We start from the raw sequence: 13,156 nt of genomic DNA, 5'->3' as shown, positions 1-13,156 counted from the left end.
CCCGTTCCACCACATCCCAAAGATGCTCTATTGGGTTGAGATCTGGTAACTGTGGGGGCCATTTTAGTACAGTGAACTCATTGTCATGTTCAAGAAACCAATTTGAAATGATTCGAGCTTTGTGACATGGTGCATTATCCTGCTGGAAGTAGCCATCAGAGGATGGGTACATGGTGGTCATAAAGGGATGGACATGGTCAGAAACAATGCTCAGGTAGGCCGTGGCATTTAAACGATGCCCAATTGGCACTAAGGGGCCTAAAGTGTGCCAAGAAAACATCCCCCACACCATTACACCACCACCACCAGCCTGCACAGTGGTAACAAGGCATGATGGATCCATGTTCTCATTCTGTTTACGCCAAATTCTGACTCTACCATCTGAATGTCTCAACAGAAATCGAGACTCATCAGACCAGGCAACATTTTTCGCGTCTTCAACTGTCCAATTTTGGTGAGCTCGTGCAAATTGTAGCCTCTTTTTCCTATTTGTAGTGGAGATGAGTGGTACCCGGTGGGGTCTTCTGCTGTTGTAGCCCATCCGCCTCAAGGTTGTGCGTGTTGTGGCTTCACAAATGCTTTGCTGCATACCTCGATTGTAACGAGTGGTTATTTCAGTCAAAGTTGCTCTTCTATCAGCTTGAATCAGTCGGCCCATTCTCCTCTGACCTCTAGCATCAACAAGGCATTTTCGCCCACAGGACTGCCCCATACTGGATGTTTTTCCCTTTTCACACCATTCTTTGTAAACCCTAGAAATGGTTGTGCGTGAAAATCCCAGTAACTGAGCAGATTGTGAAATACTCAGACCGGCCCATCTGGCACCAACAACCATGCCACGCTCAAAATTGCTTAAATCACCTTTCTTTCCCATTCTGACATTCAGTTTGGAGTTCAGGAAATTGTCTTCTTCTTCTTCTTCTTCTTCTTCTTCTTTCTTTTTTATTGGCGGGTGGCAACCGGCATTTAAGGTGCATATCCGCCACCTACTGTACTGGAGTGTGGGCCAGAAATGCAAGCATCTTATCACGATTAAAATAAAAAATAAAAAATAAAATAAAATAAAAAAATAAAAATTAAAAATAAAAATTCACCGATCAATTAAATCCTTTTCATTAAACCAGTTTCTTTCAAAAAGTTAAACAAAGCTCCCATTATCTGCTCTCCAATTTTAAAAAGATTTTTAAGGTTCAACATATTTTCCCCAAATTTCATTAATTCCTCTTTTAATTTTATCCTATGATTTTCATATTTGACACATTCACTAATCACATGTTCAGCTGATTCCTCTCCCCTTCCACAATCACACAAACCTGAAGGGTGCTTTTTCAATAAATACATAGTTTTATTTAATCTAGTATGTCCTAATCTCAGCCTCGAAATAATGCAACTTTCTCTAGTACATCGATCTATAGATTTCCTTTTCCCTACTTCTTGCATAATATTGTATAAATGACGCCCTTTCTTCCCTTCATCCCATTGTCTCTGCCATGTCTTCATAATATTTTCCTTTATTTTAACTTTACCTTCAGCTTTACTTACTGCCACTTTTGTAATTCTGTCGAGTTTCAAAGCTTGCTTAGCCAACATATCTGCGGTCTCATTTCCCTCAATCCCCCTATGAGCCGGAATCCACAAAAATCTGACCGCTGCATTAATATGTTGCAGTCTGTATACAGTCTCATATATTTCATACACAATATCAAGTCTGCTATTAGATGATAACGACTGAAGAGACATTAATGATGATAGACTATCAGAGCAAATTAAAACCTTGGTAATTTTGTTTTCCTCTACCCACTGTAATACCCTTAAAATAGCTAACATTTCCACAGTAAATACTGTCAAATGATCAGAGGTTCTTTCCTTAACATTTATCTTTAATTCTGGAATAGTAAATGCAAAACCAGTAAAACCACTCTTAGGATCTTTTGAGCCATCCGTAAATGCAGCTATAAATGAATTATACATAGACCTTATTCTGTCCTCCACTTTTTCTAACCAGTTTCCTTTCCCATTAAGTCTTTTTATTTCTCCTTGAATATAGAAGTCTATAATTAGTGGCGAAAACAACCAAGGCGGCGTACTTGAAAAGGGAACATTAGGACTGAACTTATTCTCCTGCAATTTCATTTCAATTGCTACTTTACTAGATGTCCAAGCAAAGCATTCTCTCTTAGCCTTCCCACTTTCCCAACAAGGGTTAAGACACTTAACTGTAGGATGCCATCTTTCATTATGACCTTTTAAATTAGTCCAATAGTTCATCATCAGTTGCTCAAATCTTAAACTTAATGGAAGCTCGCCCACCTCAACTTGCAATGCACAAGCCGGAGAGGACCTTATGGCTCCACAACAAATTCTCAGTGCTTGATTTTGTATAATTTCCAGTCTCTTTAATGATGTTTTCGACGCAGATCTAAACACTATACTCCCATATTCCATCACTGGTCTTATTAAAGCCACATACACCCCTCTTAAGGCTCCTTTACTAGAACCCCACTCTATCCCAGTTAAGCACCTCATTATATTTAAAATCTTCTTACACTTTTCCTCTACTTTCCTTACCTGCTCTGACCAAGTTAGTTTAGAGTCAAATGTTACCCCTAAAAACCGAAAGTAATTTACCTGCTCAATTTGATTCCCATACAATAACACCTTACCATCTTTATCTCTCTTTTGAGTAAAAACCATCATCTTTGTCTTTTCCACTGAGAATTTAAAACCCCATGAATACGACCATTCCTCAATTAAACCTACTGCTTCCTGTATCTTCTCTTGAACTAAAATTAAGCTCTTGCCATTTTTCCAAAGGGCAATGTCATCAGCAAATAATGACTTCCCAATATCATACCTTATTTTACTAAAAACATCATTGATCATAATAGAGAAAAGTAATGGGCTTATCACACTACCCTGCGGGGTCCCATTATCTACTTTGAATTTATTAGACACTGAAGTACCAATTTTAACCTGAATAATCCTTTCAGCTAAAAAACTTTTGACCCAATTAAAAGCTCTTCCCTTAATACCCATTTTATCTAGTTTAATCAATAGCCCCTCTTTCCATACCATATCATAAGCTTTTTCCACATCCAAGAAAACTGTCATAACCGATTCCTTATTTATCATAGCTTTTCTAATTTCTGTTTCCAAGCAAACCACAGGATCCATTGTTCCCCGTCCTTTCCTAAAACCACTTTGGTAAGGGGATAAAAGATATTTACTTTCTAAAATGTCATTCTTTCTACAATCATCCGTTCCATAATTTTCCCAACATGCGACGTAAGGGCAATGGGCCTGTAGTTTGTTGGATTCGTTGGATCCTTACCTGGTTTTGCTATAGGTATAATAATAGCCTCTTTCCAACTTATTGGTAATCTCCCTTCTTCCCAGCTCTTATTATATAAACCTAAAAGTTTCATTTGCATTAAAATTCCAAACTGTTTCAACATACTATAACTAATCTGATCTTTTCCTGGAGCAGTTACCTTAGCTTTATCTATTGCCCGTTTCATTTCGCTTAATGTAAAAGGGGAATCCATAGCATCCTCTGTACTTTCCTTTCTTATTATTGCCTCTGGGTATGAATCTCTAGTCACTTCTCTTCCTCTTTTTCCAGCCTCTGACAGATTATTAGAACTATGAATTTCAACCAAAGCCTTAGCTATGATATCAGCTTTTTCCCTATTTGTTACTGCTATGGTTTCTCCTGATTTTAAAACTGGAAACTGCCAGTCTTTTCTAATTCCCCTCATTTTCCTTATCATTCCCCACACATTTCCTAATGGAGTCGTTCTACCTATTTTATTACAATATTCTCTCCAACTGTCTCTTTTTGCCTTCTTTACTACTTTCCTAACTTGAGCTTGGGCCTTTTTGTATTCTATTAATCTTTGGAAGTTAAGATTATTCTTCAGCATTTTAAATGCCTTATTCCTTACTTTAATGCTTATCCCACACTCTTCCGTCCACCATGGAACTGGTTTCCTATTCATTTTTCCTTTGCTTTTTGGAATACATAAGTTAGCCACTCTAATCACTACTTCTTTAAATTTTCCATCAATTTCATCTATATCCTGGCTTAAATCAATTTCACTACTCTCCTCCTCACATAAATATTCAAATTTACCCCACATAGCCTTATTTAATATCCATTTATCCTCTCTTCCCTCTTCCCTCTCATCCTTTCTCACACATAACTTACATACAACAGGAAAATGATCACTACCCATAGTAGAGTCCTCCCATAACTCCCATTCACAAATACCTGCCACCTCTTTTGACACTAATGTTAAATCAAGTACTGAACTTTTACCTGTGTGAACATCTATTCTTGTGCTTCTCCCATCATTAATGCATACCAGATCCCACTCATCCAACAACTGTTCTATTATTCGACCATTTAAATCTGTTTTCTCCCCTCCCCATAATGAACTATGGGCATTAAAATCTCCACATACAACAATGCGGTCACTTGCTAGTTCAACAATCTGATTTAATTTATCACCATCTAATCTTCTACATGGATTATAATAATTTACCACAGAAACCTTCTCTTGCTTAGTCCATATTTTAACAATAATATACTCTTCCTCCCTTCCTTTTGATATAACTTGATATGAAATATTCTTCTTGATAAATGTAGCACACCCACCCCCTACACCATCTTCCCTATCATTCCTTACACTAACATAATTATATATACTAAAATCTAATTTCCGTAATAACCATGTTTCTTGTATACAGATTACATCAGGTTTAGTTGGTAACGAACTGATAAAATACTTAAATTCCTGCCCATTTGCCACCAAGCTTCTTGCATTCCATTGAAGAATAAGAACCATAATATCAGCTAACAAATGGAGCTTCCTGACTGGCCTGAGCACTTAGCTCATTCCTCACCTCTTCCCAGGACAAATCATTCAGGTTAAGATGGTTCACTGCTGCCTTTACTATTATTTGTATCCTTTCCGTTTTTGACTTTGACTCAGTTGTAGCATTGATGACCCCTGCTATAAAGATGACTAATTTCCTTAAATCAACCAGAACTTTATCCCCTTTTATCTGTTCATGTTGATCATTATTCAGATTCTCACTTGCCTCAGTTACTACTCTTTCCTCCCTGTGATTCATCAGTCTAACGGCCTCTGCATATGATATTTTATTTTGCACTCTGACCTGCTGAATCTCAACCTGCCTTTTCATTACTTCACATCCCCCGTATGCCACACTGTGATTTCCTCCACAGTTACAGCATTTCGGTTGCCCATCCCTTCTACATTCCTCATAATCATGGTCCTCACCACATCTAGCACACCTTCTTTTCCCTTTGCAATTCATGGCTGTGTGACCAAACCTCTGACATTTAAAACACCTCAAAGGTTTAGGAACGTATTCTCTCACATTATACATCATATACCCTAGGGATACTTTGCTAGGAAGCATTTCATCCTCAAATTCCAACAACACACTTTCACTTACTTGTCTCACCCCATTCTTAAAGCTGGTCAATCTTCGAACATCTTTCACTTTCCCTCCTTTTAAATTTGCTTTTATTTCATCCACATTTACATCAACAGGAATCCCCCAAATCACCCCCCTATTCCACATGTTTCTCTTCTCCACGCGACTAACACTACTTACTTTATACCTTCCTATCTCCTTCATTCTACAGGCCCTTTCTCTTTGATCTTCATTTTTGCATATTATTAAAAGGTTTCCATCCCTCAAAACTTTGGCCATTTTGACATCTCCCACTTGGTTTTTTAAAATCGTAGTCAACTTCACTGGATTCATACCAAGCACTCCATTTTCTTCCCCAAATCTAAGTATTACTTTGCACTCATCATCTATCTTCAAATTATCATCCTTTCCATCAACTTTAGTCATCATCCCTTTGAATTTCTTTGACCCCGCTTTTCCACTCTCACCACCCCGTTTCTCTCTTATTCTATCTGTCTCCTGACTAAACTCCATATGATCTTCATTCTCAATGTCATCCGAGTTAGCCCATTCTGGCCCATTTCCAGCACAGCTTTGCCTACCCGACATCGTTGTCACCCCTTTGTCACGTTTCCCCATTTCTTCCAATAAAATTCCTTGTCTTCTCTTCATTAGGTGACAGAAACTCGAAGAACTTTAATCATCGCTTCTTCAACTTTCCTCTCGCGTATAACAAGCGAACCTCGCTGAACAAACAACCTCCACCTGCCTCCACCGTCGGTATGACACCAACCGAACTGCGATCAGGAAATTGTCTTGACCAGGACCACACCCCTAAATGCATTGCAGCAACTGCCATGTGATTGGTTGATTAGATAATTGCATTAATGAGAAATTGAACAGGTGTTCCTAATAATCCTTTAGGTGAGTGTATCTTGGTATAGAAATAACTAAAGGTAAAAATAGATGTGCAACAAATTTTTATCTGATTATTGCTAAAAACAAAGAAAAAACTTAATTGCTGGCTTCAAAGGCTCTCTTGTGCGGCCCAATCTCTTTATGTTGATAAGTCCACATGTAAATTGATTGATAGAGATCTGACAGATTTTGTCTGGAAAAATGAAAAACACTATTTGAAGAAATTGGTCATTCTAAACTATTACAACAAAGGTGGCTTACATTTGATTGATTTTAGTTCTTTAAATTATACTTTCAAAATAAATTGGCTTCATTAGTATTTGAAAAATCAAGACTCCATCTGGAATATCTTCCCACAACAAGCTTTTTCATATATTGTGCAATTACAACATATCAAAAATTCCTATCAAATTTCCACCAACAAGTACTTTTGGCATGGGCTTTAATATATAAACACAATTTCACCCCCCATAAATTCTTTATTTGGAATAATACAAATATTTTATACAAAAATACATCTTTATTTTGTGATAAATGGTTTAATAAGGGTTTACTTTTAGTACGTCAGCTATTCAACAATCAAGGTTTTTTAATGACTTACACAGAATTTCTTTCTGAATACAATATGCCAGTTATCCCAAAAGAGTTTGCCATAGTTATGGGAGCAATACCAACAGGAATCTCCTCTTTAAAAACTGCACTCACTCTCCTACTATGATTACTACTTTTCCTGAGCCAACTGAAACTCCAATAGGTAAAATATGTTTTTCAGGGGGAAAAAAAGATAGAAACAATAAAGTTAGATCCCTTTTTCTTGAAGATATCATTTCTGTTTCTCCTGCAATCTCTTACTGGAGTAATTTATTTAAAACATTTAATTGGAAAAAGATTTGGTCCATACAACAAAAATATTTTCTAACTAATAAAGTAAAAGAACTGTCCTTTAAAATAATAAATACATTTTACCCTGTTAAATATTTTATGATTAAATATAAAAGTAATATTGACACTGGATGCTCATTTTCAAGTTCACACAGAAACTGTTTATCATTTATTTTGGTCATGTTTCTATACTGAACAACTATGGGAAAATATTGACATATTTATTAAAGATATCCAGCAAGATATATAGGTAACCTTTAAAGACATTATTTTTGGATACTTTATTCTGATCCCACTAAAAACAAAGCCTGCTTTGTTAATTTAATTTATTTTATTGGCAAATTTTATATCCACAAATGTAAATTCAATAAGAACAAACCAGTGTTTTTTTTTTTGTGTTTTTTTAATGTACCTTAACACCATTTGATCCTCAGTAAATAAGAAAGCAATTAAAACAATTTCAAATTGTAATGACTTTAATTTGTGTAGCCTACACTGAATGATAAATAAAACAATATCTTACCCTCATGATCTTTTTTTATAATTATTGTTTTTTCTATCATCTATTTCTCCTTTATTTTTATTTTTAGCTAGTTACGCATTGCTAACTTCTTCCTTTATTCTGTATGTTCAGATGACATTTTTCATATTGTTGTTACATTTTGTACAGACATTTTTGTAATTTTGTTACAAAATTGTATACCATGATTGTCATCTCTGCACGGTTTACAAGCATAATAATAATAATAATAATAATAATAAATTAAAAAAATTAAAAGACCCTTCTCGCAATTTTTGGCGGCTACTTCCGGTTTTCTATTGTGATGCGATAAAGCCCTATCCGGTAGGTGGCGGTGATGCTCCTAGGAGTGAACAGCCATTTAGAAGAAGAAGAAGATGATAACCGGAAGTAGAAAGTGTTTCATTGAACGGCGGTAGCTGTAGTGATGCGCCTGTATATGCAGCATACAGGGAAGATTTACTCATATTCATATTATCTTCTTCATTACACAGTTATTGTGTAATGGCGGCGGCAGGAGCGACGCAGGTGGGCGATGTGGAGGAGGACGCGTCTCAGCTCATGTTTCCTAAAGGTGAGAGGGATACAGTACAAACACACCATCAGCTCTTCATCATGGACAACACACACACACACACACACACACACACACACACTCGCTCGCTGGAGTCTGTAATGTAAGTTTCGTGTACGAAGATAATTCATTTTTATCTCACAATTCTGCTTTGTGGACAAAAATGGGATGAAAGTGCTACAATATTATATATTTAGTCGGATGCTGTTCTGAAATGAGGAGGCAAAGTCCTCAGTTTTATTTGTTGCTGTGTAACGTATTAGAAAAAAATTTTGTATTAGAAAAAACAAACAAATACAAATCTATTTAGAATTTTTACATTGTTATCGCTAATTAATGTTATATTCATAAATGTCAATTTAGTTTTTTTAAGAATTTTTACATTTATTCCAAAATATTAACTAAAGAGACAATTTAAACTATATTTTATTTGCGAACTGATGTTCAGCTCTTCTTTTTAATAGTCAACTTATTTTCATCAGTCAGTTGTCAATCTTGTACACACGTCACAGACACAAAGATGTATCTTTCATTTCTCCAAGCTGATTGCTCACTAAAAAAAAAAACACAGTCATCATGTTTTCAAGCCATTTCAAGTTTGATTTTGTCGTGACATGAAGCGGTGATATCTAAAATGAATTACTTTTGAATTAGTCTTCACATTAACGCCATCATTTTGGTCATTCAGTCTGATTCGAGAACGTGCACGAAAACAAGAGGTGGGATTTATCGCAAGAACCGATCATAGCCAATCACGTGACTTTCCTCCATTCGTTCTCAATGACCCCCCCACTAAACCCACCACACGCTTTAGTGGATCTGTTAAAGGTCTCAGGGGAGGCAAGAGAGACGCGGCGTCCCGCTGTAACTTCACCTGCTGGTGACAGTGTTCCTTTAGAAAAACGAGTGATTTAAACTCTTTTTAATGTCACATTTTGTAATATTCGCATTGTTTTATTGTTCTAATATGCATTATTGTCTCATCCAATTTTTTGAGGAGGCACTGCCCCCCTCGCCTCCTCAGAGGAAACGCCCCTGAGTGTGTTTTGTTGGTTGAATGTTATTTTCTGCTGGATATCTTGATTGGTTAAGTGTGGTTTTGCGTCTCGTTTTCAGTGTTGTTCATTTCAAACGCTGACCGATGTTTGTTGTGCCTCAGAGTTCGAGAACTCGGAGACGCTGCTGAACTCGGAGGTCCACATGTTGCTGGAGCATCGCAAGCAGCAGAACGAGAGCGCGGAGGACGAGCAGGAGCTGTCGGAGGTCTTCATGAAGACCCTCAACTACACCGCCAGATTCAGCCGCTTCAAGAACAGAGAGACCATCGCCAGTGTGCGCAGGTCAGCGGGCTTCACACAGACACACACACTGATCTCTGAGAGACACGCAGCTTCTTATAGTGTGATGGTTTTCCTATGATAGCTTGTTTTCGCCACTAAATATAGGCAAGGTAATTGTGCCTTTTCATCACGATATTTTTCTCTCAGAATTGTAAGATATTAACTCACTTTTATGAGGGGAAAAAGTCTGAATTGTGAGAAAGTCTCAAAAGTCTCTTTTATTCCACTTTCTATTTTTATAGTCTAACGCCTGATACAGACATTTCAGCAATACTGTAAGATCATTACCAATCACACTTTACGACATGGATCTAATAAACGTGGGTACGACATGCATGTACGATGATGACACCTATTAAATCATGGGCTATGGCGCAAGTTAGTATAGAGGAATAAAGTGTCATCAGCATGCGCTAGTGGTAAACCATTTTTATTGGCTATTAAATCAGCGTAGTAAAGTAGGTCGTATTAGCAAAACATGATGAGGTTTTGTTTCACATGTCGTTGTGTTGTATTGAGCTGTTTGATGGTGGTTTGTGTGTGTGTGAATGACACTGTGTGCATCATCTACATACCAACATCAGCTTGGGGAAAAGCTGCTTACATGAACTTTGATTCATTATATGACTTTCTCTTTCTCTTTACTCCCTCTGTTTTAAGGTGGTTGTTAGTAGGCTATATTTTATATATATATATATATATATATATATATATATATATATATTATAAAGGTAAAGAACACATTAGTATTTTTTTATTTTACTATAAATGTGACTTTTTTTTGTTTTACAGCGAGATAATTGCGCTTGTGTATTTTTCCCAAAATCTTAATTTAAACTAAATGGGATGTTTCTGAGATTGTGTAGGTTTTTTTTTTTTTTGTATAATTTTACTGTCATTTCGTGAATATGACGTTCACATGATTTTTGGTTACATTGCTGTTAACCGTGGCCGTGTTTCACAGCTTACTCCTGCAGAAGAAGCTTCACAAGTTTGAGTTGGCAAGTTTAGCCAATCTGTGTCCCGAGGCGGCGGAGGAGGCCAAAGCCCTCATCCCAAGGTTGGTCATTATAATGTGCAGATTTATTTATTTATTCAATCTTGTGCCTGTATGAGAAACATGAGATTCTTACAGTCATTTTATTGTCAATCTGTCATGTTGTTGATTTTTTTTTTTTTTTTGCCGCAACATTATACATGTTGTCTTGGATTGTGCATGGACTGCAGATCTTGACCCAGGGTTCAATAATGCGGACTAGGGCTAACTTTCCCAAAAGCATCATTGCCACCAATGGTCTCTACGATCAACTTGGCTCACGATGCTTTTGGGAAACACAGTCCAGAACTGTGATTTACACCAGTGGTTCTCAATTCCAGTCCTCGGGACCCGCTGCTCTTCACATTTTGTATGTCTCTCTTATCTGACACACTCAGTTCAGTTCATGGAGTCTCTCCTGACGAGCTGATGATCTGGTTCAGGTGTGTTAAATAAGGGAGACATACAAAATGTGCAGAGCAGCGGGTCCCGAGGACTGGAGTTGAGAACCACTGATTTACACTATTGGGCCACCGTGAAAATGTTGGCAGAGCAAGTAAAAACAGAAGTTGTGCTGCTTTCATGTAGTGTGTAATAAAGCTGTTTGTGACAGTAAAAGGTCTGCAAGTGCAGATAAATGGGTATTGTCTCCCAAAAGGAAGAAGCGATTCTTCATCGGCCGCCCGCGAACAACGTCTAATTTTACCCACCTTCAGAAACACTGTACTTGTAGCTGAGCCTGGAAGAGTTCGGTTAGTGTTGTTCAAGTCGAGAAGACACTTGCTGCGTCCTAATTCGCTTACTATCCGTCCTCAATTGTATCCGAAATTAGAATTAGTGAGTCTCAAATCATGGCATGTTGAAATTAGTATTAATTTTCATGAGGAGAGTTCTCCAGACCCACAACTGGCAGATCAGCGTGCTACTACATTTCTCTCTGATTCGGTAGGAAATTAAATTGAATTAGGAGGATTTTAACTGTGACAAGATGATTGATAGGGCAGTTTAAATGGTGATAGGAGGCACGTAACTAAGCAACAGAGCTGTCCGTTAAAGACGCAATTATGTTTGTCCCAAACCTTGCCTACTCTTCTGCTACTCACTCAAAAGTATGTATCCACCTGACCAATCACAACAGACTGAGTCATCTGACCAATCAGAGCAGAGTAGACCAATCACAACAGACTGAGTCATCTGACCAATCAGAGCAGAGCAGACCAGAACAATCACAACAGACTGGACATCTGACCAATCAGAGCAGAGTAGACCAATCACAACAGACTGAGTCATCTGACCAATCAGAGCAGAGCAGACCAGAACAATCACAACAGACTGGACATCTGACCAATCAGAGCAGAGTAGGCTTTTGAATCTTTTATCGAACCGTTTTAGACACTGAGAAAAAGGGAAAAAAGTATATTATGAGAAAATTTGATTGTTTCTTGACCTTGGATTCATGTAAGTGTATTGTAGGACATTTCAAAACAGAAGCTTTCTAATTGCATAGAAGCGGCACTTTAAACCATTGTCCCACCGATGGCTAATGAAGGTGTTTAACTGAACAGCACATTAACAGATCTAACTAGCTGTTGTCTATTCTCTGTCTAGCGTGGAAGGCCGGTTTGAAGATGACGAGTTACAGCAAATCCTGGATGACATTCAGACCAAGCGCAGCTTCCAGTACTGAGCTGATCTCTCCGTCAGTCACAGTGATGCTCCCTGCTTTCTCTTCTCTCCACGGCTCTATACGTCACACCAGTGTTCTCTTCTGTAGTTGCTTATGTCTTTGTTTGGAAAAAATAAAGTGTTTTTGATAAAATTGATAGTGTTTTTCAATGTGTCACTGTACAACATATACAAAAAGAACTATTAATGTACAAAATAACTATTAATAATTATGATATTAACTCATGGGTATCATGATATTGGGTATCATGAGAATGCTAATGTCTGCTTAAACAAAACATTTACATTTACATTTAGTCATTTAGCAGACGCCTTTCTCCAAAGCGACTTACAAATTAGGACAAAATTCAGCGAGTCATCATAAAGAGGCAAAAGCAACAACAACGCAAGAAGTGCTCAAAGTACGAAGTTCAGGTATTATTCAGAGTAGCATAAGCCTGATAAGTGATGTTACAAAGGGAAAGGAAAACTTTTTTTTTTTTTTTTTTCTATAAGGTTAAGTGCTCACGGAAGAGATTGGTTTTCAGCTGTCTTTTGAATGTTGTCAGGGATTCTGCATTCCGGATGAGGGTGGGGAGAGCGTTCCACCAGCATGGAACTGTGAATGAGAATGTTCTGGAAAGTGATTTTGTGGCTTTCTGTGATGGAACCACGAGACGTCGCTCGTTGACCGATCGTAGGTGTCTGGTAGGGATGTAGACTCGTAGGAGTGAGTGAAAGTAGGAGGGAGCTGAGCCTGTGATAGTTCTGTAAGC

The 13,156-nt window shown here is 37.5% G+C and overlaps 1 protein-coding gene across 1 annotated transcript; it reads left to right on the top strand.

Annotated features, from left to right (window-relative positions):
* The first annotated feature begins 8,140 nt into the window (after positions 1-8,140).
* On the top strand, positions 8,141-12,538 carry polr2d (RNA polymerase II subunit D). The gene is made up of 4 exons (XM_082174350.1): positions 8,141-8,339; positions 9,499-9,679; positions 10,644-10,739; positions 12,324-12,538. The coding sequence occupies exons 1-4, from the start codon at positions 8,270-8,272 to the stop codon at positions 12,400-12,402; spliced, it is 426 nt and encodes a 141-aa protein (XP_082030476.1). The 5' UTR covers positions 8,141-8,269; the 3' UTR covers positions 12,403-12,538.
* The last annotated feature ends 618 nt before the right edge of the window (positions 12,539-13,156 follow it).

Source organism: Leuciscus leuciscus (assembly GCF_965113295.1).
Source record: "Leuciscus leuciscus genome assembly, chromosome: 6".
In the NCBI taxonomy this organism is placed as follows: Eukaryota; Metazoa; Chordata; class Actinopteri; order Cypriniformes; family Leuciscidae; genus Leuciscus; species Leuciscus leuciscus.
This window is presented reverse-complemented; position numbering and strand designations above follow the sequence as displayed.

What these genes read in the sequence shown, in the direction of transcription:
- polr2d (XM_082174350.1), top strand. Translation starts at nt 8,270, where the DNA reads ATGGCGGCGGCAGGAGCGACGCAGGTGGGCGATGTGGAGGAGGACGCG. An exon ending in TCAGCTCATGTTTCCTAAAG is followed by an intron (nt 8,340 to 9,498) that starts GTGAGAGGGATA and finishes GTTGTGCCTCAG; the next exon opens with AGTTCGAGAACTCGGAGACG. An exon ending in GCCAAAGCCCTCATCCCAAG is followed by an intron (nt 10,740 to 12,323) that starts GTTGGTCATTAT and finishes TTCTCTGTCTAG; the next exon opens with CGTGGAAGGCCGGTTTGAAG.